Source organism: Caloenas nicobarica, chromosome 10 (assembly GCF_036013445.1).
Source record: "Caloenas nicobarica isolate bCalNic1 chromosome 10, bCalNic1.hap1, whole genome shotgun sequence".
Taxonomy (NCBI): Eukaryota; Metazoa; Chordata; class Aves; order Columbiformes; family Columbidae; genus Caloenas; species Caloenas nicobarica.
In genome coordinates, this window is record NC_088254.1 from 11,272,056 (window position 1) to 11,299,153 (window position 27,098).

Consider the following 27,098-nt stretch of genomic DNA (forward strand, 5'->3'; position numbering starts at 1 on the left):
TCTTCCGGGCGGGGCCGCCATGAGCGACGTGGTGGAGCGGACGCTGAGCGCGCTGCCCGGGCTGCTGGGGCAGCACGAGCCGGGCGGCGGCCCGGGGGGCGCCGGGGGCCCTGGCAGAGCTTCGGCCACCTCCCGGCTCGGGAGCCTCATCCGGAGCGTCACGGCGCTCACCTCCAAGCATGTACGGGCTGCGGGCGGCGCGCCGGGCTGGGCCGGGCCCCCCGCTCCTCCCGCCGCCCCGCAGCGGCCGGGCCCGGGCCCTGCTCCCCTCCCTTCCCGCCGTCCGCCTCCCTGAGGGGCCGGCGCTCCCCGCGGGCCGCTGAGGCGCCGTGTGCGGTGTCCGTTGCTGCGGACCCGGCGACGAGCCTCGGTGCAGAGCCAATTTATGGGGTGCCGCGTTAGGCTGCTCGCGGGGGGGGCATAATTTTTTAATTATTTATATTTGATTAATACATTATCGTTACTTATTTAGTATAATATTTATTGTCTCTGTGCTTGAAACAAGCTGTCTGAGGTCACTGCATTAAGTGAGGTATATGCCTGTTTTGAGAAAACCGTGTAATATGGTTAAATCTACCTGTTGTCTTTGACTTCTGTCTCATATTTTATCTCCAAAATCTATGTGAGATTAAAATAAGCTTAACCTGTTCCAGGAAGAAGAGAAACTAATCCAGCAGGAGCTAACCAGTTTGAAAGCAACAGTTTCTGCCCCAAACACAACCCTGGTAAGTTCTGTTTGTGGTTACAGGCTGTGGGAACAGCAAAAGTGAAGCAAAACAGTGTTCTCACTCTTTTTCCAGGTGGGGTGTACGGTTTAGCTGTGTTATAGGTATTAAATCATCTGCTTTACAAGGTACCAATGTGTGGTTTTGCAGCATGGTTAAAATAGTGAGGACACTGTGATTCTGTTTGATGTGAACAAACTGTAACAGTATGGGCGCCCAGAGTCCATCATTCTGTAGTTTCTGAAATAATGCAGACAAAAACCTACATGACGAACCGCTTCCATCAGATAACGTTCTTTGCAGGGTAACGTTGTTCTTATCATTAACTTGTGCTATGTAAGAACCTGTGCGTTGTGTGCGCAGTTGTTCATACTGAGTTGCAGAACTTGATATCTTTTGGTTTGAGTTAGGCGATGTATATTTCAGTCCCATGAGTGACAATTTTTTAAAGCAAAAATAAGATTTTACCTCACACATAATGAAAACCTATCCTAGGTCAGTGTAGTGATTGGTAAAGTAATTTGCGCTAGCCGTGTGATGATCTAATGTTTCAGATAATTATTTTTTTAAATTTTAGTCATAATCTAGTGTTCATCGCATACCTGATAATCAAAATAAAATAACGTCTTTCAGGGTACTATATGGGAGTTCTGCTTTTATGGTCAAAAATGAATATTGATTTGCAGAAGAGGTTCACAGCAAAGGAAAAATTACGAGTACACTGGTTTTAGAAAACAAATTTGAATACGCATATGTTTCTATCCAAGTCCTCTACTTCATTAGAGCAGTGAAGAAGAGCATAAAACATGGTTGACTTAAAATTCTTAATAATGTATTTTTGATATTTCAGAGACTGATGAAAGAATGTATGGTGAGATTCATCTATTGTGAAATGCTGGGCTATGAGTCTTCCTTTGGATATATCCATGCAATCAAGCTTGCACAGCAAGGAAATCTTTTGGAGAAAAGAGTGGGTATGTGCATGGAGCTGTAGCCTTAATAATATTCTCAAACAAATCCCTTAGGATTTATAATTCATGTAAAAATACAACTGAAAATGTTGTTCTACTTTCTTGGTCTTGTTTCTTAGTCTCACTCCTCTTTGAAAATAACTAAATCCCTAGTTTGTGAGCTGCTCTGTATCTGCTTGTACAACAGAAGGCAGGGGAAATGATTTTAAATCATCAGGTGTTCTTTCATTATTTTGAATTGCAGCACAAACAGGTAATTTGTGAGAAATTTTGTTTAAAAACACAGCAAGCTGAAAATGAGTTTCTGTCAGGAACTGCTTGCTTTTTCAAGTGCTGTAGTGTGAGATTAGACAAAGATATTGATGTCAGTTTCTGCAAGCATAGCATTGGTTTCCCAGCATTTAACTTAAAGATAATTGTATAGAATGTTTAAAAAGGGCTTATTCCTGTTAGCAGAGTGGCTCTAAAATATTTTCTGGTTCGGTGCTTGTAGGTTCTTTTTTAGTTTAGAAACAGTTGTAGGCAATGAGGCAAATAGGGAGATTCTTACAGCATAGATGCAGAAGTTCCTGAGGAAGTCTGAAAGGCGAGTTCCGATTTCTTTGGAATTTCATGCTACTGGGATTTCCTTGCCTGCCAGTGTGGCTACTAACTTGCTTCCAGTAGCTTTAGTTTTAAGTAGCTGTCAGCCTGTCTCATCTGGAGAATTTCCTTGCAGTTGCTGATTCAGCTGCCTAGTGAAGACATTTCTTCTTGTTTGCAGAGAAAATGGTTTAACTCCAAGCAATACTATGTCTGCATACACAGAAGGAAAGCAATGTCTTGCGGGATATGCTTGTTTGATATCCTTTGTTTGAATTTCATCTGGATCATCAACTCAAGTATTGGAGTTTCTGAGAGAATGCGTTACAAATGATGATTTTAAAGTTGCTTTATCCTTGAGTAAGGAAAGCCAGAGTGCAGATGCTCTGGTAGGGATTAAGAAATTCTCTCTTCACCAAACCTGGGAGAGCAGGTGGTAAGCTGTTTTGAAGAAAACTTTGTGACCTCTGTAAGTGTCAAGAACCAATGTGTCTTGTTATTAATTGGTTTGAGACCTTTCTATGCTAGGGCTCTTTTTGAGAAGGCTTTTGTGAAGCAGCATTTTTTTTTTTAAATGTAGATAGCTTAAAGTTCTCTGGACACAAAATGCCCTTAAGCTTCAATCTGGTAAAAGAATTTTATCAAGAGTGTGTGGGAGGGTTTTAGTTTTTGGGTTTTTTCTTGTTGTTCTGTAGTTATGTGTGTGTATGTGTGTATAGTATAGTATGTGATATATGAGGATAACCTTGTCTGTTCTTGGTGTGGTATACCAAAGTCTGTATGAAGGAATTGTTGTCAGTTGATCCAATCAAGACAGATTACTCTTTTACCCAATGTGAGCCTCAATGAATGAGTGAACTACGTTTTGGCAGGTGTGCTACGCTGATCAAGTCCATAGTTTCACAAGCAGATAGGTCAGTCGGATGGCCCAGACAGCTATTTGCATCTAAGTTTTGATCGCTAAGCCCTGAATTAACCAAGGCCTTTTTAAAGATCCATTTTTGTAATACAAATATTGTCATGAGTTGTGGCACACCCTTCCCAACTCCCCACTTCAAGTCCCTTAGTTTAAAAGGAAGAGGAGTCTTGAAGAAGAAGTTTGCTGGCGAGTTTCTTTCCTGGAGTTCTGAATTGTTTCCTCCTTGTTAAGAAATAACAAAGTAGTTTTGGGCATAGGATGCTGAATTTACTTCTGTGTTCCAAGTCAAATATAAAATGTATTTGAAATGGAACTTTATTTTTTTTAAAAAAAGAAGCAGATTTAAGGAAGTACATTTGCTGTGTAGTCTAGAAGGAATGTGCTTCCGTCTGTGCAGAGAAGATACTCCTTTTCCAGGAAGCCGTTTCTCATGGTGTTCTTGGCTGCTCTTTAGCAATAACAATATTGTAATGTCTCTTATTTCTCACAGCTTATGAATTCTTAGCTGTTGTTTGTTTGAGCTTTACTGCAACCTAAATAGAACTGATTTGCCTAGAAATAAAATAAAGTATTGATATTTAAAACAGGAGCAACTGTCATCCAACAGTGGGGTTTCTTGTTGGGTTTTTAAAATTGAATTAACTCTTCTTATCTTAAGTTTTCTATCTCGAAGTTGCTTCCTGCTTGAGAGTAGTAACAGCGGCTACTTTCTTTTATAGGTTACTTGGCAGTTTCTTTATTTCTCCATGAAAGTCATGAATTGCTACTTCTACTTGTGAACACAGTTGTGAAGGTACAGTGTTGTTGGAGGTCTGGAGGTAAACTAAATGTGGGCCAATACAATCCTCTTTTGTGTCATACAACCTCTAAGCTGTGTACTCATTAGTACTGTCTTGCTCTCTTACATTTGGCTGTTTCTTTACTTAGCAATGAAAATTTGAAAATACTTTCCCTGGCTTTTTTTACTTAATCTTGGCATTCCTGCTGTAGGAGTTATATTTTTAATGTTTTTGAAAGGAGATATACCATAAAACTTCCTGTATAGAATGTATTAATTTGGTACATTCTCAGCTCCAGAGGAAGCCATGCATGACTATTTCAGCATAAACTTTGCTTTTAGCTGACAGCAAGTGTCTGTTCACTTCTTTGAGTTCTTTTGATAAATTTCATAGAAAATGAAAATATACTTTAGAGTGATACTGAAAATCTGTTACCCAATAATATTTCATAGGTGTAATCTTCTGTATTACTCCCTCTTACACGGAGCAATTTTGACTTACAACAACTCTGTCACTGTAATTACTATTTTTATATTACAGTAGGCCAAAGTCACGTAATTATAGACTGAAAGCGAGGTTCATTTTGATGTTGTAATTGAAAACTGTTCTATAATTTTTCTAAAAATCTGACTTGAACCTAGTAACAATAGAGAAAGAAGTAAAATATGAGTCCACAAAGAACTAAACCAATATGAGCACTAAAGCCTATCTGGGAGAAATGGCCAGAGCAAATAATGGTGTGAACTAGAAACCTTACATGTGTCATTTGTTTTGAAAAATAATTCTAGTCTTGTATTTCATTAACTCATCCATCCTTTTTTGGTTTAAGGTTACAGTGGGCTATATCTACTGGTTTTATTTGGATTTGGACAGATTGTGAATTTTTATTTTTTTCTTTTGTAGAACATTACATGTAATTTTCATTCTCCTCTTAGGGAGTATGTGATGCTTAATTTTAGTGTACAAATATGTAACTGGCAGTATTATTGAGCTTGGTCTTTTTTCTTCGTTTAATTCTTTGGGCTAGATCAAAGGCACTAAAGAGAATACTGTTGAATTCTATGAGAAGTGACTCATCCCACTATTCCAACTGGGAACTCAGCATAGTTTTGCAGTCATCAAACTATTTCAGTAAACAGATATTGATTGTAGTTCTATGTGTCAGTCTCACATACATTTAAAATATGAATGTAGTTCTATAGCATAAGTCTGAGGAGCTGCTTGTTCCTTCTTCCTGTATAAGAGAAGGGAAGAATGCTGTTAGCTCAGTGAGAGCTGGCACTTCTCGGACGTCAGCAGACAACAGGATGGCTGGCAGTAGGATGCTGGCTGTAGGTGGGCTAGATGCAGCCTGCTTGTGAAACATTTGGGGTACGTCTGTGCAGAATTTAAAAGTCTAAATGAAAAATGACTGTCTTATTTCAATGATTTTAACAGGACTTACAGAGCACTAATCTAGTAGAGGTGTGCATGGCATTAACCGTTGTCAGCCAGATCTTTCCACGGGAGATGATTCCAGCTGTTCTTCCCCTAATAGAAGACAAGCTCCAGCATTCCAAGTACGTATTTATTTACAGAATTTCAAGCGGCCTTGTATAGGTGAATGACTTATTTTTGTAGGCCTAGTAAACTGGTGTTTTTTCTATGAGTTACTCTTTCTAATTGTTACCTACATAAATTATTCCTCTCCCAGTGTTTCTCTTGGATTCTTATTTATTTGCAGTCTTGACTATTGGATAGGTTTGGGTTTTTTTATCACCAGTTTTCATAGGTAAATGTAATTGGATTTATCTGCTGGAGTCGTTTTAACAAATATGTGGATGAAGAAGTATTTGTAGAGTTAAGTGGAGAGACAGATGGGGATCCTGAAAGTACTTCACTGATACACTTTTACTGAAGCTTCTATAAAGAGCTTTATTAAAAAAAAAGTATCTGCAGATATCAATGTCCTTGAATTGTTTGATTCTTAATTTAAAATATCCCATACAGAGAGGATAACATTAGTGTGTTGATTAAAAGGAAACTGCAGAATGAACTGACTCAGTAGCTTCTGGACAGGTATTTTTCGGAGTTGCATGTGACTACACAGACTAGCAGTGGCCAATTTGATTGTTTTTTTGGTGGCCATTGTGTTGAATTGTCAATCTGACATCAAGCACTACTATGCTTTTAATTTTTTGTTACTTCCTCACTTGGATGATATTTGCAAAGTCTTTTTTTTTTTTTTAATCAAATGTGTAAAACGTGGGTTCTCATCTCTCTTCAAATTGTGATGTTCTGATGACTGGCCACATAATTTTACAGTGCTGTAGAAATAACAAGTGAAAGTTGTTAAATACTTAAAATACGCAAGCAGCTTCATTCCATTTTGTGTGAATCTCATTTCTCTTCAGGGAAATTATCCGAAGAAAAGCTGTTCAAGCTTTATATAAATTCTATCTCATTGCTCCTAACCAAGTTCAGCATATTCATGATAAGTTCCGGAAAGCCTTATGTGACAGGGATCCTGGAGTCATGGCTGCTTCTTTGCATATTTATCTTCAAATGATTAAGGTAGGCAAAGAATTAGAAACACAACTGAACTTAGGAGCTGTTTATATGTATTGGTTTTATTATTAAATACACACTGTATTGTACAGGTGTTTTGCAGAAAAAGCTTACTTGTGATAGTTAATTTATGTGATCATGGGTATCTGTGTTCTGTTTGTTTGTGGTAGCTCTACATTTAGCTTGACAGATCTACTTCTTGCATGATCCAAACCCTCGCACTGGCATCCTTAGAGAGAAGATCTAACTTCTACAGTATGTTAAAAGGTTTCCTGAAATTTACTTGTTAATTTTTTACTGTTGCCTTTAAGTTACATTCATTCCCTTTGCAAATGTACAAGAAAATAGCGTAGGCTTAAAGTGAAGAACTTACAGGCGTTGAGGGATGAGAGTAGAAGTTTGATTTAAAGAAATGAAACTGTCAGTGTAGGTATTTTGATCTTACTCTATTTGTGGATTATTCTCACTTTTGAGGTGCTGTATCAAGATATTTGAATTGCATTTCTTTGTATAGGAAGACTCATCTGGATACAAGGACTTGACTGAGAGTTTTGTAACCATCCTAAAGCAGGTAGTAGGAGGAAAGCTCCCTATTGACTTCAACTATCACAGCGTGCCAGCGCCATGGTTACAGATTCAGCTTTTAAGAATACTGGGGCTGTTAGGAAAAGACGATCCAAGGTAACCAGGTCTTTCTCTGTAATTAATGTTTTCAAGGTACAAAGAATACAGTCATAACCTGTACCTCATAGACAGCTTTCTGTTTTGTTGATTGGGTGATGTTTATTTTTTAATAAGAGGATTTCTGTGTTGGACTTCTTATACATTTGTTATTAACCAGTGCAATCAGCAGATATTTTTTAAACTGCAAAATTAGCTTATTAGCTTCTGAATTGGCTAAACTATTATTGTGGAATATGCTAGAAGTATGTATTTTTGCTGCCACTTTTGTTACTAGGTTACCAAACAACCGTGTGAAAATCCAGAGTAAATTTACTTTAAAAAGCGGTGTCATTTTGTGAGGACTTAGTTGTCCATGATACTTTGCCTGTTGATGTTTGGTTTTTTAATACAAGCAGTGAGGGGAGTGTTTTTATTCTTGTGATATAGTAAATGTTTCTTTTCAAAGCTGCAAACACCTTGTTAGGTGCCATTTAGAAACATGTGATAGAGATCTTCCGTGTCAAAGTGAATCTGTGGATATGAATAATTTGTCACAGATTTCAATACTAGTGTTTGAGCTGTTTGGCAAAACAAGACTATGTGCTTGTTAGTGCTGAATTTTTTTTTTCTTGTTAAACAGGACAAGTGAGTTGATGTATGATGTTCTGGATGAATCTTTAAGAAGAGCAGATATAAATCATAATATTACATATGGTGAGTGAGGTTATTTTATGTAATTATAAGTTTTGAAAATGTGAGTAGTTGATCGTGCTAAAATATGTATGCAGTACTTCTGAAAAATCTAATTATATTCTCAATATACAACTGTGTTCTTAAGTGTTTTGACTAGGAAATTGTAAAACAAGTGATACAGTGCTGCAGTTCCTTGATACAGTCAATGAGCTTGTTTGATTGTTAAAAATGTTTGCGTTCTAGATGTATTTACTACACGTTAATTACCTGTTGCTTTCCTCCCCCCACAGCCATCTTATTTGAATGTGTCCAGACAATTTATACCATTCATCCCAAGTCTGAACTACTTGAAAAGGCTGCCAAGTGCATTGGAAAATTTGTTTTGTCACCTAAAATTAATTTGAAATACTTAGGTAAGGTTACCTGATTTCATAAAGATGTTTTGATTTTGATCCTAGTAGTATACATTCTCTTATCTTTTCCAATCACTTATATTCTAGGTTTAAAGGCTCTGACCTATGTTATCCAGCAGGACCCTAATCTGGCACTTCAGCACCAGATGACAATAATTGAATGTCTGGACCACCCAGATTCCATTATTAAAAGGGAGGTCAGTGAATTTTTAAACATCAAATGATAATATAATTTTCAAGACAGGTGATTGGTTTTGTAAAATGAATAGTGTAAAAGGCATATTATTTCTCAATTATTGAGAAGCAGTTATAAACTATATTGATATGACAAACTGTGTAAATAAGCAGGGTATTTCATTTAAGTCTTGCCAGATAAAGACAGTTGCTCAAATTTGGCACTGTACTGAAGTGTTTATTTGCCTGCTTCCTTTTTTGAGTCATTAGAGCCAATTACATATATTGTTTGCATTCTCTTTCAGACTTTAGAGCTTCTCTATAGAATTACAAATGGACAGAATGTAATTGTCATAGTTCAGAAGATGCTTGGCTACTTAAAAGAAAGCAAGGAGGAATATGCTATCATCAACTTAGTTGGGAAAATAGCAGAACTAGCTGAGAAATATCCTTTTATTTTTCTGAAGCTTTGGAGTCAGAACTCAGGCATATGTAGCATTTGTACCTTTCAAAGCATCTTTCATGATCTTTGCAAGTAGGAAGTGTTACGGCTGTGCTTTCCATTCTTTCAAATGCAGAAAAAAAAGTGTACAAGAATGACCACAGTGTTTCTTGTATTTCCTTAAGAAAAAGTAATGGCACTCAAAATACTTGATTTTGGCTTTGGAGGTCAGCATTAAAACCTTGTGGTTTTAAATTCAAATATTGAAGTCTTACACCACTGCATGGAGAGAGATGCCTCAGTGCTACCTTGAGTGCTGTTGAGTAATTGTGGGAATGATGTTCCTATCAGAGAACTCTTCATTGGTGTATGGTTTTTAAGAATAACACATTTTCATAGAAATAAAGAAAAGGTTTAACTGTGCCAGAAGGATGAAACTGATGATTAGGCATTTGCCATGAGGTGGGCATTGCTGTTAGACTCGTCACTGCCTGATTTTCTGTTTGTATTCTTGTATGATAATTTGAGTTGTAAGCTCTTTCTACCAGAGAGCTACCTTACCATCTGATTTGTACATTGCTTGGCACAGAGAGTAGTGTACATAAAGAAGCTGTATTGTTATGCAATATGCAAAAATAAGACAACGTTTCTGTACTGTTGAAAATTTCCATTCAGTAAGTGTGCATTTTTGGGATTTATTTGAGGGAAGGCAAAAGCTAAATTCCAAAGTTAGCAAAGGCTTATCAGACTTTAAATATATAAGAAGAGCAATGTTGCTTTCTGTGGAGAACTTTAAAATGTTTATTGCTTTTCAGTAAATCGACAGAAAAACACTGCTGAAAAAAGCAGCTAGTCTGTCATTGATCACAGGATATTGGGTAAACAAACTCAAAAGATTGTGCTGGAAAGCTAGCATGGAACAAGCGTGAACTGAAAATACAGTAGGATAGGTTTCCAGAGCTAAATCCTTGTGTGAACATATCTGTTCCTACTGCGTGAAGTCTACTTAAACTCTTATTTTTGACTCTAATGTTTATTCACGCACAACAAAATGTATTCATTGGGGAGCCAGCAAATTGCACATAATGGGGAGCTGTAAAGTTCACATGCAGGCTTTTTCAACAGAGCAGTAACTTAAGAGTTCTCTACTTGACTGCCAGTTTTCAAGAAGTTTACAGGAAACACTTTGTAAAAGATGCAGGGATATTTCCTCGTCAGTTAGATTGAGCTGATATTCGACCATCAGTCCCCCAGTTTGCTGGGGAGATCAAGGTGGGTAGCTTATTTGTGGAAAATGTATTTCCCTAGGAAATGCACTAAAAAAGAAAGTTATGCCTTAGCACTTTATTCCTTAACGTCTGGACACGTATGCCCCTGACAATGAGTGGTTCATCCAAACAATGAACGCTGTGTTTTCAGTTGGAGGTGACGTTGTGCATCCTGAAATCCCAAACAACTTTCTGAGGCTGTTGGCTGAAGGTAACTCCCGAAATGCTTGGAAGAATTAGATGTGTTCCTTAATCATCTGACTTTTTTTCTTAAACTACACTTTGAAATATTTGATGGGAGGCATGATTTGTGTTTCAGGCAAAGTATGTATTGTTTTCTATCTAGGATTTGATGATGGAAAAGAAGATAATCAGCTTCGGATGTATGCAGTGCGGTCCTATTTAGCATTACTCGAGGAAGGTGCATTGTATCCACAGAAATTCCTTCAAGTTATGAGCTGGGTAAGGTCAGAGTTGAATACACAGATATGAGGAAGTTGTCAAAGGTGGTGATGGTTTAAATATATATCTTTAACTTTTATTTTTAGCATTAATATTTTAGATAATATGCTGAAATCTATTTTTAGTCACCTCTTTTGGTGCCCAAGGACTTCTTAGTTTGTCATAATTTGTGAAAAAGCTGACTTGCTTAAGGCAGGTGACTCTTGGAATGGCTTAGCAGCCCCATGAATCTGACCATGTACTGAGAGCCTTTCTGTCTTCATCAGGATGAGGCCAGATGTGGTTGTGAAATGCATTTTGAGCCTTGCAGGCGACTGGCCAAGTGCTGTGCTTGTATTGTCTGGTACCTGGATAAGCTTCAGCTTCCACCCAAGGAAGAGGCTGCTTTATGAGCAAATCATGTGTTGCAATGGCCTACTTGCTATGTTTAGCTTTCTTTTCAAGACAGCTATTTAATTTTAAAGAAGCTAAAAGTTGGAGTGTGCTGAGGTAAACACAAAAATAATTTCAAGCCTTTGCCATTTAAAACACAAAATGGTAATGAAATTATTTAGAACACGTTTAAATAATAGTTTGTGGAACATGAGGTAGACTTTATCGTGTTGTTTACTACTACTCTCTAAATTCAAAACTGAAAGCACTGCTCTGTGTTACTTAATGCATATTTTGTCTGCTCTTTGTGAATAGGTGTTGGGGGAATATTCCAGCCTTGTTACAGATGTTGATCCAGAAGTTATTTTGAAAAAGCTACACAGCTTGCTGAAGAAGACTTTTGTTACTTCTGAAACTAAAGCGTGGATAATGGCTGCAGTCACCAAGATAGCATCACGTACCTCCTGTTCAAAAACAGTTGACAAACTACTACAAGAATTCAGCAACTCTCTAGATACTTGCATGAGACAACATGCCTTTGAATTGAAGCATCTGTGTGAAGACAAAGCACTGATGAAAAACTTGCTTCCATTTGATGCCAGTTGCAATGACATGGTGGTAAGGCAGCCGCAGGGTCTGTTCTTCATGAACCTCTTTGTAGCTTGGGGAGTTGAATATTTTGGTAAGAAAGTGTTTTCAAAATGAATTATATTTGACAGTTCTGACTGGTGCCAGTCTTCAGTCTACTTAAAGTGAGTTTTCAGAAACATACTTTTTCAGGCATATGTGGTGAACAATAATGTTCTATACTAAAAGATAAAGAACTGTGGTGTTTAGTTAATAAGCTGGAGTAGCTTTTAAGAAAATTATGATTTCAGACACCGATTTATTTTTTTGTTGTCTTTTTAAAGACAAGTTGGGCCTGCTTTAGTGGCATGGTACTGCTTTTTAATTCAAACGGTTTGTTTCCTGTTTAGAACCTACTGATCTTTGCACTGAAATGTCCGTAATAAAGGATGGAAAATAGCATTGATATTGCTGAGGTTTGTGGGGTTTTTTTTGTTAATTTAGTATTTTCATATGTTAGTAGGATCAACCATTTTGGGAAAACTCCACTCTTTTTTCTAGTTTAGGCAAAAAGCAATAGCGGGAAGAGTTAATTCAAGTTGCAAATCTCTAGCTCGCAGTCTGTTTCAACATACTTGCTTAATAGTTTCTGTTAATACAGCAGCCTCACTGGAATATGAGGTGTGAGACAGAGATCCTGATTTGCTAATAGGACAGTGTTCTTCTGGTGACATCAGGCTCATGTACAGAAAATATTTTCATTGCTTTCTCACTTTTCTTAATTCTGTGTAGGTAGATGCTTCCTTATCTTTTCTGGATGGGTTTGTGGCTGAGGGACTGGGTCGTGGTGCAGCACCATATAAGCCTCATCACCAGAGACAAGAGGAGAAACTTTCTCAGGAAAAAGGTGACTTTTAGTTTACTGCATTTGTTAAATAGCTGGTAAATTACCTGGTAAGTATTAACAAATAATCTGAGTGTACAGTTAATATTATTTCTTAAAGTAATGTTATCTTAATACATCTGCAAATCTGTTTGTAGATTTAGCTAAGTTCAACTTAGATTTTAGTTCCACATCTGTGTAGCTGGTATATGTGACTGTTCATTTATTGTATGTTGCTGTTCTGCGGATGAGCATGTTTTACTATAATCTCTGCTGGATTTGAAATATATGGGGATTATTAAAGCAAAGGATTCATAACTGCTGTATTGAGCACTTATTCTTGACTGTGGCGTTATAGGTTGCAATAATAATCATTGCGAACTTATGACACAAATCTTGCATTTCTTACCTCGTGTAGGTACAGATAGGACAGCAGTATCCGCTTTCATTTATTTAAAAATATCCAAAACCTTTACCTATAGTGCATTTTTTTAATTTTTATTTTTTTTCCTCTATAAATATTCATTTAGTATAGCCAATCACATAAGGATTTATTTTATACACTGCTGAATTATTCACTTTGAGGTTGGAAAGGTTTTCTAAAACATTACTCTGCTTTGCTTTACTGCTGTTGAATTAGAAAAATTAGTCTTATACACTGCATTATCTACAACTAAGTTATTATTTTTAAAATAAGATTTTGACTGCAGGTTAATGCACATAGTAAATAATATTGTCTACTAGCTTGGCAGGATTTAACACTTTTCTGAGACAATTGTAAATTGAGAGTATTACATCTACAGCCTCCACTTTAAGCCTGCCAGAAAATCAAAAATTTTGGTGGAGAAATGTTAAACAAGGTCAAATATATTGAAACTGAATACTGTATACTGGTTTTTTTTCTGTGCCTATAAAGCCCACTGAGAGATACAATCTGCTGAATGTGAGATTGAGCTCATAACAATGCCTCATACTGAGGTGTTGAGAACAAAATTAGTGGTCTTTGCTGAAGAACATCCATTTAGCACTCTGTTTGCAGCGTTTTTGCAGTTTTGCTTGTCGTAGTCCAAAGCAATTTTTAGAAGCTATTCGAAACTACTTTTTGATTCATAAAACATAGTTAAGGTGGCGGATTTTTCATCCTGATTTGCAAGTCTTAGTGAAAATTATTTAGCACCCAAGGTGTCAAGTATGTTTGCAAAGCAGACAATGATATATGGACATAATACTGTGTACTCAAAATGTTATTTAGGCTCATAAACAAATGGAAAAGCTCACTTATTTAGATCCAATTCAGTACTCTCTGCAAATGCTAAATATTGGCAGATGTTTCAGTGATATGCTGTGAAGTCTCTGTTTAATTTCAGTATTTAAAACCAAATACCAAATGAATACATGTTTTAGATAAATCCTTTGTGTGTGTAAAATAAACTTATTTGAGAACAGAAACATTCATTTTTAATGAGGATAGAATCCTGAATGGGAAGCCTGAGAAGTGCAGCAGTACAGCATATCTATTTTCAGAAAATAGATTTCTTTCTTACCTTCTTATGCCTCATTGTAATTGTAAGATTCTGTCTGTCTTGCAGCTCTGAATTTCGAACCTTATGGATTGTCATTTGCTTCAAGTATGTCGGCATCTGGTGTCACAGGCAGACAGTCCCCCACTGGTTTATCTTTTGGTTCTGATACGTCTGGTAATAGTGCTGAGACAGGGCATAAAGAGTGAGTTAATTTGTGTTTGAAATGAAGTACATTTCAGCATCTGTTCTTGTCAGTATCATGTGTCTTTCCTTCTTCATTACCTGGAACTAAAAAGTATAGAGTTGAACTTGGAAACCTCTATCATGTAAAAGGAAATCCAGGATGGCATCATCTTTAAAATAACTGGAAAAAATGCTAATGCAATTAGACTGCTTTTTTTCACTTTCTTCACAAAGTACAAATTAAGTGATATATAATGCAGTACAATTAAGCAGGATTACCTGATGATTACACAATTAAGTATTTTTTCCCTGGCTTCTTTCTCTTTGTTATAGGCTATGCTTGTTTTTTACGGACTTAAAACAATGTGCCTTTTAAAGAAGTTTGGTTTTTTGGTAAAAGCAAAGCTAAGATTTACAATGTTTTAGAACACTACAAATAAATGCCATATCCATAGCTTCATACAAATCATTAACTTCATTTATACTGTTGTAAATTGGTATGCAGGAAAGCTTGGGAGATTTTTCAGATCCTTTAACTATTTAGTGTAAGAAAGTTTGAGTGAGGCTTTTAGGTGTAGGACTTGCAGCGTTTAGCCTGCATCTGTTGAATTAACTTCTGCTAGAGTTCTCAAAAGAAACACTTCTCAAAAGAAACAAAAATATTTTTTTAGGTCTCTCCTAGTTTTCAGTCTCTTATATTAACTCAATTTTTTTAAGGAATCAGCAATAAACTTATTTAAATATAATTAGAGATTCCTGGGATCTTTCTCCTGAATGGTGTTTAAAATAGAGTTTTGGCATGTTTTTGAGTATGATGTTCATATAGTTGATCCTGCTTTGTTTCGTTTGCCTTTTTAGGACAAACAGTCTGAAACTTGAGGGAGTACGCAAGCTATGGGGAAAAGAAGGCTATCTTCCAAAGAAAGAAAACAAAGTAGGGAAAGAAAATGAGCCACAAACTGTTTCTTGTGGCAGCTTATTAGCAGGACAGGTGGGTGATCCTCCTACATTGTGGTCTGACCAAGCTGCCAGCCTCCCCGAGGAAGACAAAGAGAAGCAGCAGTTGGCATCAACTTTGTTTGTCGGGCTAGGATCAAATGCTGGTGTCAGTCTGGTAAGTGGTTCTTTTGTGACTTGCCGGATTAAACTTTACATGTTGCCTTATTTACAGTTACAGATATTTATGTGCAAGTGGAGATCAAATTAATGTTGTGGTAAAACTAGGCGAAAAAACCCGAGTAATTGAAAAACTATTGAAAATTACTTTTATAATCTGGTAGCTTGATAAGAACCTGATACAAGTTGGATATTACTTGATCAAGCAATTTCTGGAGCAGATCTCATTGGGTAACTGGAACTCCTCTCTGTTAACATGTTGCCCTTCAAGTTTTAGCCTCAGTTTTCCCTAATAACTTTTCCTTGACCCAGCTTTGCAGAGTTGTTTGCATTCATTTGGCAGTAAGGCTGGAGTTTGATGCCCTGTGTCAACATCATTTTTTATTTATATATGGCGATTTGTGGAACATTAAAGAATTCATCATTAGGTAATCTTTCTAAGACTGGCATTATAGTAAGCCAGCTCAAATCTTAGCATTTATTACTGGTTTAACCAGAAAATGTTTGCCTGTGCTTGCTTTTTAACAAGAGCTTTTAGTTTGCTTTAGAGAACCTAGAGCCATTCTTGCATTATAGGCTAATCCAATACCCTCTAAGGAATACAACAGAAGTCTGTTACTGGATCCATTCAAATATTTGGGATCTGCTTATGTTTGTCATCTGAATTGATTCCTTGGTTGTTATTTACCTCTGCTCTGTTTCATTCTGTTAACAGTAACACAGCTGGTTGCTAGAAACTTCCCTGCCCGTTTGTTGGTTAGTTTATTTTTTCTTTTTCAGATGGGGAAAATGGACACAACTACTCAGAAGTTCAAAAGAAAATCAAAGCTAAATGAAGCTCAAAATAGTGAGGATGTGTCAGACTTCCAAAATAGTGCTGCTTTAGATTTTGGTCCCTTACTTGATACAGTACCTGTTAATGTGGAAGACTATGAGGGAAATATTCACACAAGGTTAAGGGAAGCCTCCCTGTGTTCTTCAGGTATTGTAGAAGATAATTTAGGATTTGAAACACCTCAATCCCTAAAAACGTCTGGACTGGATGACAGACTTTCAGATAGTAGGCCATCACAGTCATCTTTGTTTGCTGATAGTAATATTGAAATTTTTCAGCCTTCTCCAAGTGCTCAATGTGAAAGTGCCAGTAAAACACAGTTGGTCCCTTCCTTACCAGACGAGCTGGAAGAGCTCACTCACTCTGAAGTGGTGGAACTCTGTCAGAGTGATGCCTTAGCTCTGTATTCGTGTAAGGTGTGGACAGATGACTCCTTGTTGCTCACTGTTTTTCTTTCAAATAAAACCACTTCTGCACTTAGTGCTGTGAACTTAGTGTTTGAAGAAGCAGAACATTTTCAGGTGAGAAACTTTGTTTCCATTATATTTCAAATTCATTTGGAACTTATTCCTTTTTGCTTGCATTTAAATGTACAATATTTAGTTTTAATATAATAGTCATGCATTTTTCCTAAAGTATTTCTTAAAAACTATGGTGTGGCTATTACACACATCCTGAAGGGTAACGAAAGAAGTCTCAGTTATAAACTTAGTGTTGTTTATGTAAAAGTTAGCATCTCACTTTTTATATTCACCTTGATTTCATTTCCTACTGCTTGCCTCCACATAACAAATATGTAGGATTTTTCAGTTCTGAATTCAGCTTCTTCCTGGTGTTTAGGACTGAATGCAGACCTAACCAGTCATACTCAGAATGGTCTGACTTGAGTTGCCACAGAAATCACTGTGTAACATTTTTGTCTGGAGGTGACTGTTGGGCTTGTGCGTTCATTTGTTTTTATCCAATAGGCAGGCATGGTGCAGTTTCTTCCTTCACAGAAAATTAATGTAGGCTTGCTTCAAGTTTTGTGGTTTATTCTCAGAGACATCAGTTGTATTTCCATTCTGATTCTCATGTATTGATGTTGGAGAGGAGTCAGTCAATTTATTTTTTGATATCAGTTACATTTGGGATTTAACTATGGTTGGTAAAAGTGTGTGATACTCTTGATTGAAACTTCTCTTAATTGGAAAGCTGTTTAGCAATTGCCTATCAGCATGACTCTCCATGGATTTTGCTGAAAGAAGCACAGAACTGTGAACCTTGGAAACACTCAGCAAGTGATAACTAGATTTCTCAACTTTTTGCTTTTACCATATAGCTTGGGGTGTGTTGCAATGTTGCCTGCTCTTGTATATTAGTTTATTTTGGGACTGAACTACAGAATTCAGGTTCTTGGTCATCAGTTCTCTGTCTCTCTGAGCAGTCATTTGTGGGGGGGTAGTGGGGAAGCCAAATGGCAGAAAGAAATCAATTTCTCTAGTGTTTTAATTCTCATAGAACTCTCGTAGATGTTAATGATTTTTTTATCCTTGGTAAGAGCTGAGAAATGGTAGCTCTGTTCACTTGCCAAATAGTCCAAGAAAAATCAATTGAAATAAAAGGCACACAATTTTATAGCTGCATCTTAGCCACTTAAGCAAGTTGACAGCAAGACTTATATTCTATATTCCTTTTAAAAAATTATATAGATTTTGGAGAGTCCCACCTACCAGTTTCCTGTAATTGAAGCTCAAAGTGTGGAACATTGCCAGAAGTGTGTGTGCATGGACAAAATCTGTACACAGGGAGTTCTTTCTGGCTTCATTAATTACCAGTCAGAGATGGAAACTCACTTGGAATTTTCAATAACTTTATCATTGGTGGACTTCATCAGGTAAATAGTCTGCAATAGCTTCATGTTGAACAGCTAATTTTAATCTAATTGAGATGACTGTTAAAGATCGTAAACAGTTATTTATACACTTACAAAATAGGCACAGAGTTCCAGGAAGAAGTACAAATTTAGTGAGAATATTGACAGTAGCTGCAGGTTAGACTAGTCTTGAACTACAGTATGTGTTTTTGAGGAGGGTAGCAGAACTGAGCGAACAGAAGGGCATGCTGTTTTCAAATATGGCATGATATAAACATGTCAAACTGAAATAAGTGATTTGAGTACAGGTACCCTGCATTCTATGAAAAGGCTGACAGCTTTTGCAGGGGAAGAAGAAAACTAATTCTATTTATTTTTAAACGCTGCATTTATTTTAGAAGTTGCAAAAGCAAGTGGGTTTTTTTCCATAGACTTTTATAGTGAAATCAACCTTGTTTTCCATTATAGTGTCCTCTCATTTGCCTTGTTTTGTCTCTTTCAGTGGGCAGATATCTCAAGGCTATTCATTTTGGTTTTTCATTTACACAGAATAATGTATTTTTTTTAAATTTATAAATCTAAAACAAGGAATAGAAACCTTTTTAAAAGGTTAAGCTGAGAAGAGGAGGGGTTTGTTTCAACAAATCTGTATTTGCTTATTGTTTGCTTGGTTGTCCAGTTGCCTCCAGGTGTCATTTTTTGGGGGAGACTAAATATATTCTCAATACTGTATCGTATTTTGCTGAGAGATATCACGAACTTATTTTTAGGCCAATGGAAATGACTACAGAAGACTTTGGGAAGTTGTGGTTGTCTCTTTCGAATGATGTAAAACAGAATGTAAAAATGTCATCTTCTCAAGATTCCCTTTCAGCAGCTCTCAATACGCTGCAACAGAAGCTGAAACTCCATATAGTTGATATTATAGGTGAGTGAAAGTATACTGTAAGATTGCTTACAACCTCTAATTTGTCCCAGGAAAATAAGTGCATGGAAAAAGCAGGTGTCGTATAGTTTAAGGCAGGGAATGTTTAGAATCATAGTAAGCACAGAAGCTTTACCCTGCGGACTTTATTTGCCTCAGTCAGGGGCCTGTGTGAAGGCTGGTGTAAAGTGTATAGCAACCAGTCAATTTTACAGGGGGGCTGTTGCACTGTGAAGAGTTTTGGTTACGACAAAAAAAATGGGAATGAAGCTATATGACAAAAATGAAGCTGGGATTACATGCAGGAGGCGTGACTTTTTGGCGACATGTCAGGAGTAGGGGTAAGAGGAAAAGAGCAGCAGAGATGGAGTTTGAGAGAAAGAAACTTTTATTTTTGTGAACTATACTGTAGCTATTGTTACTTGTTAATTGTTCCTTCTTTTTTTCTGTGGCCTCTCTTTTAAGGTAATGAGGGAATACTGGCATGCCAGCTGCTTCCATCTGTGCCCTGCCTGCTGCACTGCCGTACTCACTCAGGGATGCTGGCTCTGTGGTTCAGATCGCCTTGTGCTGCTCTTCCAGATGGTTTGCTTTATCAGTGTCAAAAGGTGATGGAGGAATCCTAATAGCAGTAGTGCCTGCCTTAATCTATTTGGTGTGTGAAAAGCAAATCAAGAATTTATGCAGTTGCACAGATAATTACCAAAGCTAAGTCGTGATACTTCGGAGAAGCAGTATCTTAAGTTTTCTTCCAGCTGGCATACGTCGTGTGGACTTTACGGGGGAAGAATGATGACCTAAATTATGCCTGCAAAAACATGCTCAGGACTGTACAGTGACTAGCAAGTAATCCATTAAACTATTGTTACCTGTTTAAGTGAAATGTATATTTCTAAATTTTGTTGTAAATGACTGAAAGTATTTATTTTTATTATGCAGCTTTTATAGATGCCAACAATTATTCCTCATAGCAACCACTTAAATATGATTTTAAAGAAAAATATATCTCCATTATGAGGTCAGACATGATCAGTTATCAGGATCATCTAATTTTATTTTGATAATTTTTCTAAAGCTATTTCTAAGCACTGCTGGCAACAAGACCCCTGTTGGTGGTTGTGTAAAGTAACTTATGCAGCAACAAATGCATGTTTTGAAAATAGTTAAAAGATTTTAGTGAGCAACACACTTCTCATGATCTTTGATTTTTTTTTTTTTTTTTTTTTTTTTTTTTTGCTGTTTAAGTAGTAATGTCTAAATAAGTTTTTGATAGGAGGCAGATGTGTGACTTTGGATGGAAGCACCTCCTGGGGGCTGATTTGTGGCCCTTAAGGTTGGTTCCTGTCTGTAGTTCTTCCTGCCTGGTGTGACAGTCACGCTCCCTTTCCTTAGGGCTGTGGGACAGTCACAGAACAGTTGTGCACGTCTGAAGATAAGATCAAGTCTGAGCTGCAGATGGTTGGCTCTGGACATGTTCATTGCTCTCTGGTCAGTCCCGTGAACTTATTCTGGCCAATGTCCCTGTCCATGAAAATTCACATGGAGGAAATTCTCATTTCTGTTTGCTTCTAATTATTTATAGCCTCAGTGTGACTCTCCAAACCTTTGGCTTGCACAGATGTGGCTGTATTGTGTGCGCATGGCTAGGAGCTGTGGTGAAGCGTAAGAGATCTGAATTGGAGCGGCATACATGATGAATGTGTCTGCTTAGGTTGTCTCCTTTTCTTCCTGAAATAACCTCACAGTCTTGAAAATCCAGCAACCTTAATTTATTTGGATGCTAAATGAAAACTTTAGTACTGTTTAATGTTGTTTATAGCTGGTCATGTTTTTTATTTAAAAAATCAAAGATTGTACACATGGTTCAGACATGATGTAAATGGGTTCTACAGCAGAGTTCTTCCTTTGAGTGTTTAATGTCAACAAGGCAATGCTTTGTTTTATTTCAGTGTTATTGATTCTCACCTGATAAGCACTGGTTGTAAAGGAAAATAAAGTACACAAACTACTCTGTCGCTTTGCTAATGTTTTGGCAAATGTTCATGAAATTATCATAAGAATGTTAATGTGTTGATGTTTGTTTTTTGTTTGCTTGTTTCTTTGTTTTAAATCAACCCACTTGTGTTATCACAAGTATAATCACATAAGCAAAGTTCCTTTTTTATTGCTGCTTCAGTACCCTTTTACTGAGGAATTTAAAGTGCACTGAGCCTGTAAATACACTTAATGTTTTGCATACTTTAATGTTTACTTGGCACTTCAAGAAAGTTTCTGTAAATAAAAACTGATTTATAGTGGAATAATTTCCAGCAAACTCTGTCCCTGCTGGTAAATCAGACTTGTGTTATGCAGATGGACTTCTGTAATCGTATGAACTATAATATCTGGCCTATGCGTTTAAACCGTTTCAGCAGTGTGGTGTTCAATGTCCTAGTGTTTTAAAAGAACAGCAAAAGACAATATTGCCTTTTATTGTTCATGTAATGTTCTTTGTAACCTTTTTACTGTATGAATAGTGTACGTTAAGATGTCAATATGTAGATTTGAAGAGCTTTATCATAGCACCACATAAAGAGGTTTATGGAGAATTGCACCTGTGTCAGTCTTAATTTTTAGGTTGCCCAGCAAGTATTTTTTCTTTATCACTGTCTTTGCATGTCTTATAGTTTAATAAAATTCAGTTTCATTAAAAAAAAAAGCTTGATACTCGTTAGATACTCTTTGCTACCACACATAGCAGTGTTTCTGCGTATTAAGAACTAGTTTCTATTTTAATTGTTTCTATTTGCATCTGAACAGTGATGAAGAATGTGACATTGCAGAAGTCTTGAATCCATTGGAGTACACTTTAGATCTTTTGAGCAGCATTCTGTGTGCCAGCTCACGTTATCCGATACTCTTTTTGGAATGCTGCTCGATTGTGGGATTTGGTTTTAGGTATCACAGGAGACTTTGGGGTCTCTTGTTATTCATAGCTGGCAGCAATAGGTTTGTGTTTTGTTTGTTTTTTTTTTTTTTTTTTTAAAGTCCAATGCTAACAGAGCACACCACTTGCTATGGTACTGAGAAATAGTTGGGAATTTTGAAAGTTTGACGTAATTGCTGAATGGAGGGTGGCTGCAGCCCTGACGCGGATGGTGAGGCTGTTGTGTATCAGTGTGTGACACCGCGTGCTGTGCCACAGGTCTGCCTGGTGGGGAAAGCCCTTGAGAACCTCAGCAGTTCGGTGCTGGGAATCCCTCTGATCTTGATCCATCATCCACTTGTCTCTAATATGAAATATATTATAGCTCCATAAGTAATTATACAAATAAATATTTTTTCATCTAGTTCCGTACTGAAAATCTTTTAGTGAATATCTTCATCTCTGTGGCATTCCCATGTACTTTTCTTTGTGACTTACTAGATCTTGAAGGATTAATTTGCTTTCAGGGAAAGGGAAATAAGATGCATAGCAATAGGCTAGAAGGGAGCAAATAATCCAGTTAGCATGAAGAAGTTTAAGTTCAGGAGGCAACCAGAGGCCAATCAGAGAGTATCCTGACTTTTCTGGACTGGAAGGCTAACAGCATTTTGGACCAAGCCCCTCAGTCCCAGGAGATACCATTGTTTTACTGCTCTGTGCTGTGGGCAACTTGGAATTCTGGACATCGTGGAGGCAACAGATAAGTGATTGTATTAGTTCCATATTTAATCTGTTTGGTCAGGTTGTCCCCCTTACCCCAAGTATTTTCAGGTATTTCTAGTTAAACTAATATTTAAGTAGGAAAACTGGTGGAAGTACAACACAGCAGTATGATGCAGTATGTTTTCCTAAATATAGACCAAATCTCCTGTTGTGTTATGTTACTCTCTGCTGGGTATTCCCAACCCCTTCTCATCCTGTAAGGGCCTGAGAGAATAAATTTGTGTATTGGATGGCACTATTCTGAGGTTTTCCTGTACTTGCAAATAACTCATAAATGAAATCGCCTGATGGTTTCTAAATATTGGAAAGGTAGTTATTGCCTGTAGAATCCCACAAGTAGTTTTTCAGGATAAAAAGCTGTGCATTGTCTTTTTCTGGCATTGAGGTATGTACCAAAGTATGTGAAAATGGAAGTAGACCTGCTTAGGTCATGCAGTTAAGACTTGCTTTTGCATTTCTGTTACTGTGATGAGAGTTGGTTGTGCGTAACTTTTTGGTTCTCTTCAGGGTCAGCTGTCTATATGCATTTCTGTGAGAATGTTTCCCTAACACAAGTAAGATTACATGTTCCGTGCGATGTTCTGTGTGCGATGTACAATTTCATTAAGATGCCAGAAGTGGACACTCCCTTGAGAGTTTCTTAAACATTAACATTTTTCTCTTAATGCAAAGTTGGCAGTGGTGAAGCAAAGAATATTGTGTCCTGCCATGATATGATTCATAAAATTAACCTGACAGCGGTGTTCTACCAGCAGTGTGGCGCAGAACACTACTTAGCAAGATTGCTTTAAACTTCTATTTTAAGGCAGTTGGCAGTTTTCTCTTTGTGCCAATCTTTGATTGCTTCCAGTATAATTGCTGTGTGAGTTGTTTGCAAAGCCTGAGTGCTTTCAGCCAAAAGAGTTTGCCTTTTCTGGGAATAAGGACAGAAGAATATATGCTTGCTGTTAAAACATTCTGGTAGGTTCTAGCCTCTCCGTGTTCAGGGCAGGGATTTGACATCATCTCCCTTCACAAATCTGCTCATCAAAGAGCATTAAGATTGGAAAAGGTGAAGGTGACCCAACTTAGATTACACAAATTCCCTCCTCTTACTGCTTAATTTCAGTTTAAATTGGATGGTAGAATTAAGTAAATCAAAAGGAAACAAAAAAGGCAGTAATCACACATTTTTAATCCACAAATATGATAATACATCATATACTTAAGGTGACCTGAACATTGCCCATATTTTAGCAATGTTGTTACATACCAAGCTACAAGTACAAAAGTAAACAACGAATATACAGGATATGCAAGTATGAGAAATACTTGAAAACATTCTCTTTCCTTAAGGCTACTCAGATTTATAAATAGAACAACAGATGTTCAGCTGTTTTTTCTAAAATACCAGAATCTGAATATTGATACTTGCAACACACAAAAAGAAAGTCACAGATACAGGATATCCCTTTCCTTTGGACATCTTGAATGATGAATAATCTCTTCTCTGGCTTTAAAAAAAGAAATTTGTTTGCCACAAGTGAAACAAACACACAGAATCTGACGTGTGCGCTGGGACAGGAGTGTTTGGCACAATAAATACTGTTCAAAAGCATCAGTTGACAAATACATGCTTGGAAAAAAATTCAGCTAATGGTGTGTATAGATATGGCTCTGCAAATGTCTGAACGTGCAACCCCAAATGTTGGTATTTCATTACTGTGCTGTGCTGCAAAGGAATTGTTCACCTTCATTGCTACTAAATATACTTTTTATAGGTAAAGGAAATATGTGAAGAAAATTGCATCTTTACAAACTGCTCTGGTAACGTCTTTGTGCTGCCATTTTTACTGCGCTCCAAAATGACTTTCTCCTGGGAACAGATAAAAATCTATCTAGCACAACCCTAGTGAATACGTGATCTGAGTATGTGTGTTCTCAAATGTGTAAAGGTGTGATAATCGAAGTTGTTGTTGCAAGAGATACAATATAGTTATTCTGGGGTCAAGACAGAAGAAGAGTAAAACTTTGAGCAGTTTTCTCTGCCACTGTAGTATTTAAGAATTTAAATGAGAAACATTTTTCTTATCCTAAATAATAGGTGATTAACACTGGAAGTCCGCCTTAGAGAGGAATCGCTTTCAAATGTATCTTCTTCGTCAATTTTCAAGTACATGCATTTCTGTACTATAATATGTGTGATATGGAAGGTGTTACCTCCAGATATTGGGGTTGTCTGCTGTGTCCATTAAAAGATGGTACATGACACTGAGGTGTCAGCAGACAGACATGAGGCTGGAGGCTGAGGTGCAGAGGGCAAGCTGAGGGGACGTTGCCAAACATCCTCCTTTGTTTCGGGTCAGCCGGCACCCACCCAGCTGCAAGACTCTGCAAGGGGCCAGCTGGTGTGTCTGCTCCGCTGCGCTTCTCCCTTCATCCTAACAAAACCATATGGAAACCAGTATTTCTTTGCACCATGTTTTCAGTTTGAAGACATCAGTGTATTTTGTTTAAGAAAGAAAAGAAAAAGTCACTGAAAATATTCTGAACGAATCAGTCAGTCATGGAGCTCACCTGAGTCCCTATGGCAGTTCTCTTAAGACTGCTGTGGATATTCTATACTGCAAGTGTAGCCCATGAGGTTCCTTTTTCAATCACATCTCTGTTTTACCGTAGGTACGAATTAACATCATGGACATGTTAAACTGAGAGTTTTATCTAGGCTGTATATTTTGAGGATCGAGGTTGTAATCATCAGTTCATGTCTTAGTTGTGCTCCTCTTCACAAGTGCCTTTTCAAAATCTTCACAAAGAATATGTTGTTCTGGAAGGCAAAAGTAAAAGCACAAAGAGCAGCGCAACCTTCAGCCTAGACTCGTCTGATGTTACCAAGTACACAAACCCTGAGAGTGGGGAACTGATGTACTTTACCTGGTTTTCTGGTTACCTTTGAGCCTGAACCACTGAGCTGCTCTTCAAAAATCAGATGGAACCTTCTCTCTGTTATTAGCATGTATAAAACGAAACTCTAATGAAACTACCGCTTCATAGAGCAGCTCTTTCAATTTTCTCCCGCTTCTACTGAGTTTGTATTATTTGTTGTTTTCCTATTAGGCTTAAAAATTATGAAAAAATCAGAGATTGTTTTTGATATTGATTCCTGATCCCTTTGAAAGGAGTGAGCTTAATCCATTCCAGCCCTACTTTCTGTCTAAGCTTTTTCAGTCATTATGGAAACAAAAAAAACATACGCACCAAGGGCAGCCTAGGGGTAAATTCCATGCTTTGCTTGTTTGCCTTCACCTGTCTGTTTTTACATAGCCATGCATTTGAGTTTACTTTCTTTTCATGTGTTCAGCCTTGAACACGAAGCTAGTAAGATCATGGTGTATAGCAATCTGTTTCGGAACAATATCTATCAGGAGCCTTGTTCACTCCACTCCTTGGAAAAGACTGAATTATCTGAACAAAACATTAAAATTAATAGCTTTCTGATTTGGGTTTTCCACATCATCACGAGCCTGGTGAGCACTTTCTGGCCCCTGCTGGAGACTGGAGTAGGAGACCGGTAGGAAGGAAGCTCGCTTGCTCACCAGGGCTCATGAAGAGTGGCCAGTTCGAGAGAGAAGTTTTTGGTTGGTTTCTTGGTTTTGAGTGTAGTTTCAAAGGACCTTCTCATCAAGCAGTTTGTTGATGCCATCACAGATCTTTTTGAGGTATGGCCGACAATCCCCATCAAGGCTGTACAGGGCAGCTAGAAATTCCACATCCGCAAAGTGATTGAAGACGTGGTTGATGCGGCCATGGGATCTCGGTGTCAGGTGTCGATCTACTAGTTCATGCACAAGGTCTTTACATTCATTCAGAAGTTCTGCAAGAACATTTCTGTCAAAAGTGTATTCTACCTCGTAGAAGCTGACGATTGTCATGGCAGTTTGGTTCAGCTTCTTCCTGAACTTGTCTACGATTTCCAGCTCTTCTTTGTTGAACTGATTATTTCGATAGAGGATCCCGATTTTTATTGCCACTTTAATCAGGTCTTTCATAATTTTATGGGCTTCCTTTTTGTTTCTTGTGTGTTCCTTTGTTACTTTGTACAGCTCATCAAAGATTTCACTGCTTGTGTCATCGATCAGCATGTTAGCCATGGTTTTGGATGCCATTTTACTCAGGATCTTTTTCTGGGCTTGCAGTGCAAGATTCTTGGAACTGAAACAGTCAGGACCTGTTTTGAGATAGCAGAGAAGAGGGAAAATGTTAATTTTATTTGGTGAATAATTTTCACAGTTTGTTAAGTAGTACCTATGTGCTGAACTGAGATGTTATCTATATCACTGATCATTACATATAGTCATTGCAGTAATGGGAACATTCCTAACACTGTATTTCCAGGTATTCTTGGGATCTTGGACATCCATGTTTCAGATCTTGCTGTCACTGAGGTTTCTTGCTTACAGATTAAGAACACAATATTCTGGCAGGGCATATCTATGCTGGTTGTTTGCTAGACTTTTAATGTTAAAACTCAATA

At 37.4% G+C, this 27,098-nt stretch overlaps 2 protein-coding genes across 5 annotated transcripts in view; one reads left to right on the forward strand and one right to left on the reverse strand.

The window, feature by feature from the left end:
- Nucleotides 1–16: 16 nt before the first annotated feature.
- On the forward strand, nucleotides 17–21,535 carry AP4E1 (adaptor related protein complex 4 subunit epsilon 1). 4 transcript variants are annotated; one of them, XM_065641913.1, is made up of 21 exons: nucleotides 17–181; nucleotides 654–725; nucleotides 1,576–1,699; nucleotides 3,917–3,990; nucleotides 5,414–5,535; nucleotides 6,370–6,529; nucleotides 7,038–7,204; nucleotides 7,827–7,900; nucleotides 8,170–8,292; nucleotides 8,380–8,489; nucleotides 8,772–8,911; nucleotides 10,275–10,387; nucleotides 10,523–10,638; nucleotides 11,326–11,628; nucleotides 12,370–12,484; nucleotides 14,050–14,185; nucleotides 15,025–15,280; nucleotides 16,063–16,638; nucleotides 17,809–17,993; nucleotides 18,743–18,900; nucleotides 19,363–21,535. In XM_065641913.1, the coding sequence occupies exons 1-21, from the start codon at nucleotides 20–22 to the stop codon at nucleotides 19,521–19,523; spliced, it is 3,447 nt and encodes a 1,148-aa protein (XP_065497985.1). In that variant the 5' UTR covers nucleotides 17–19; the 3' UTR covers nucleotides 19,524–21,535. The 4 variants fall into 4 exon arrangements, with proteins under 4 accessions (XP_065497985.1, XP_065497987.1, XP_065497988.1 ...); XM_065641915.1 differs by lacking the exons at nucleotides 17–181; nucleotides 654–725 and adding an exon at nucleotides 2,460–2,714 and having other exon boundaries at nucleotides 1,620–1,699; nucleotides 3,917–4,015; XM_065641916.1 differs by lacking the exons at nucleotides 17–181; nucleotides 654–725 and adding an exon at nucleotides 2,460–2,714 and having other exon boundaries at nucleotides 1,620–1,699; nucleotides 3,917–4,007.
- A 2,284-nt stretch (nucleotides 21,536–23,819) lies between these two features.
- TNFAIP8L3 (TNF alpha induced protein 8 like 3) overlaps nucleotides 23,820–27,098 on the reverse strand; it is a 47,678-nt gene continuing 44,399 nt past the window's right edge. Inside the window, exon 2 of the mRNA XM_065641704.1 lies at nucleotides 23,820–26,792. Coding sequence (XP_065497776.1) covers nucleotides 26,230–26,792 — 563 coding nt within the window. The 3' untranslated portion in view covers nucleotides 23,820–26,229. The remainder of the gene's footprint in view (nucleotides 26,793–27,098) is intronic.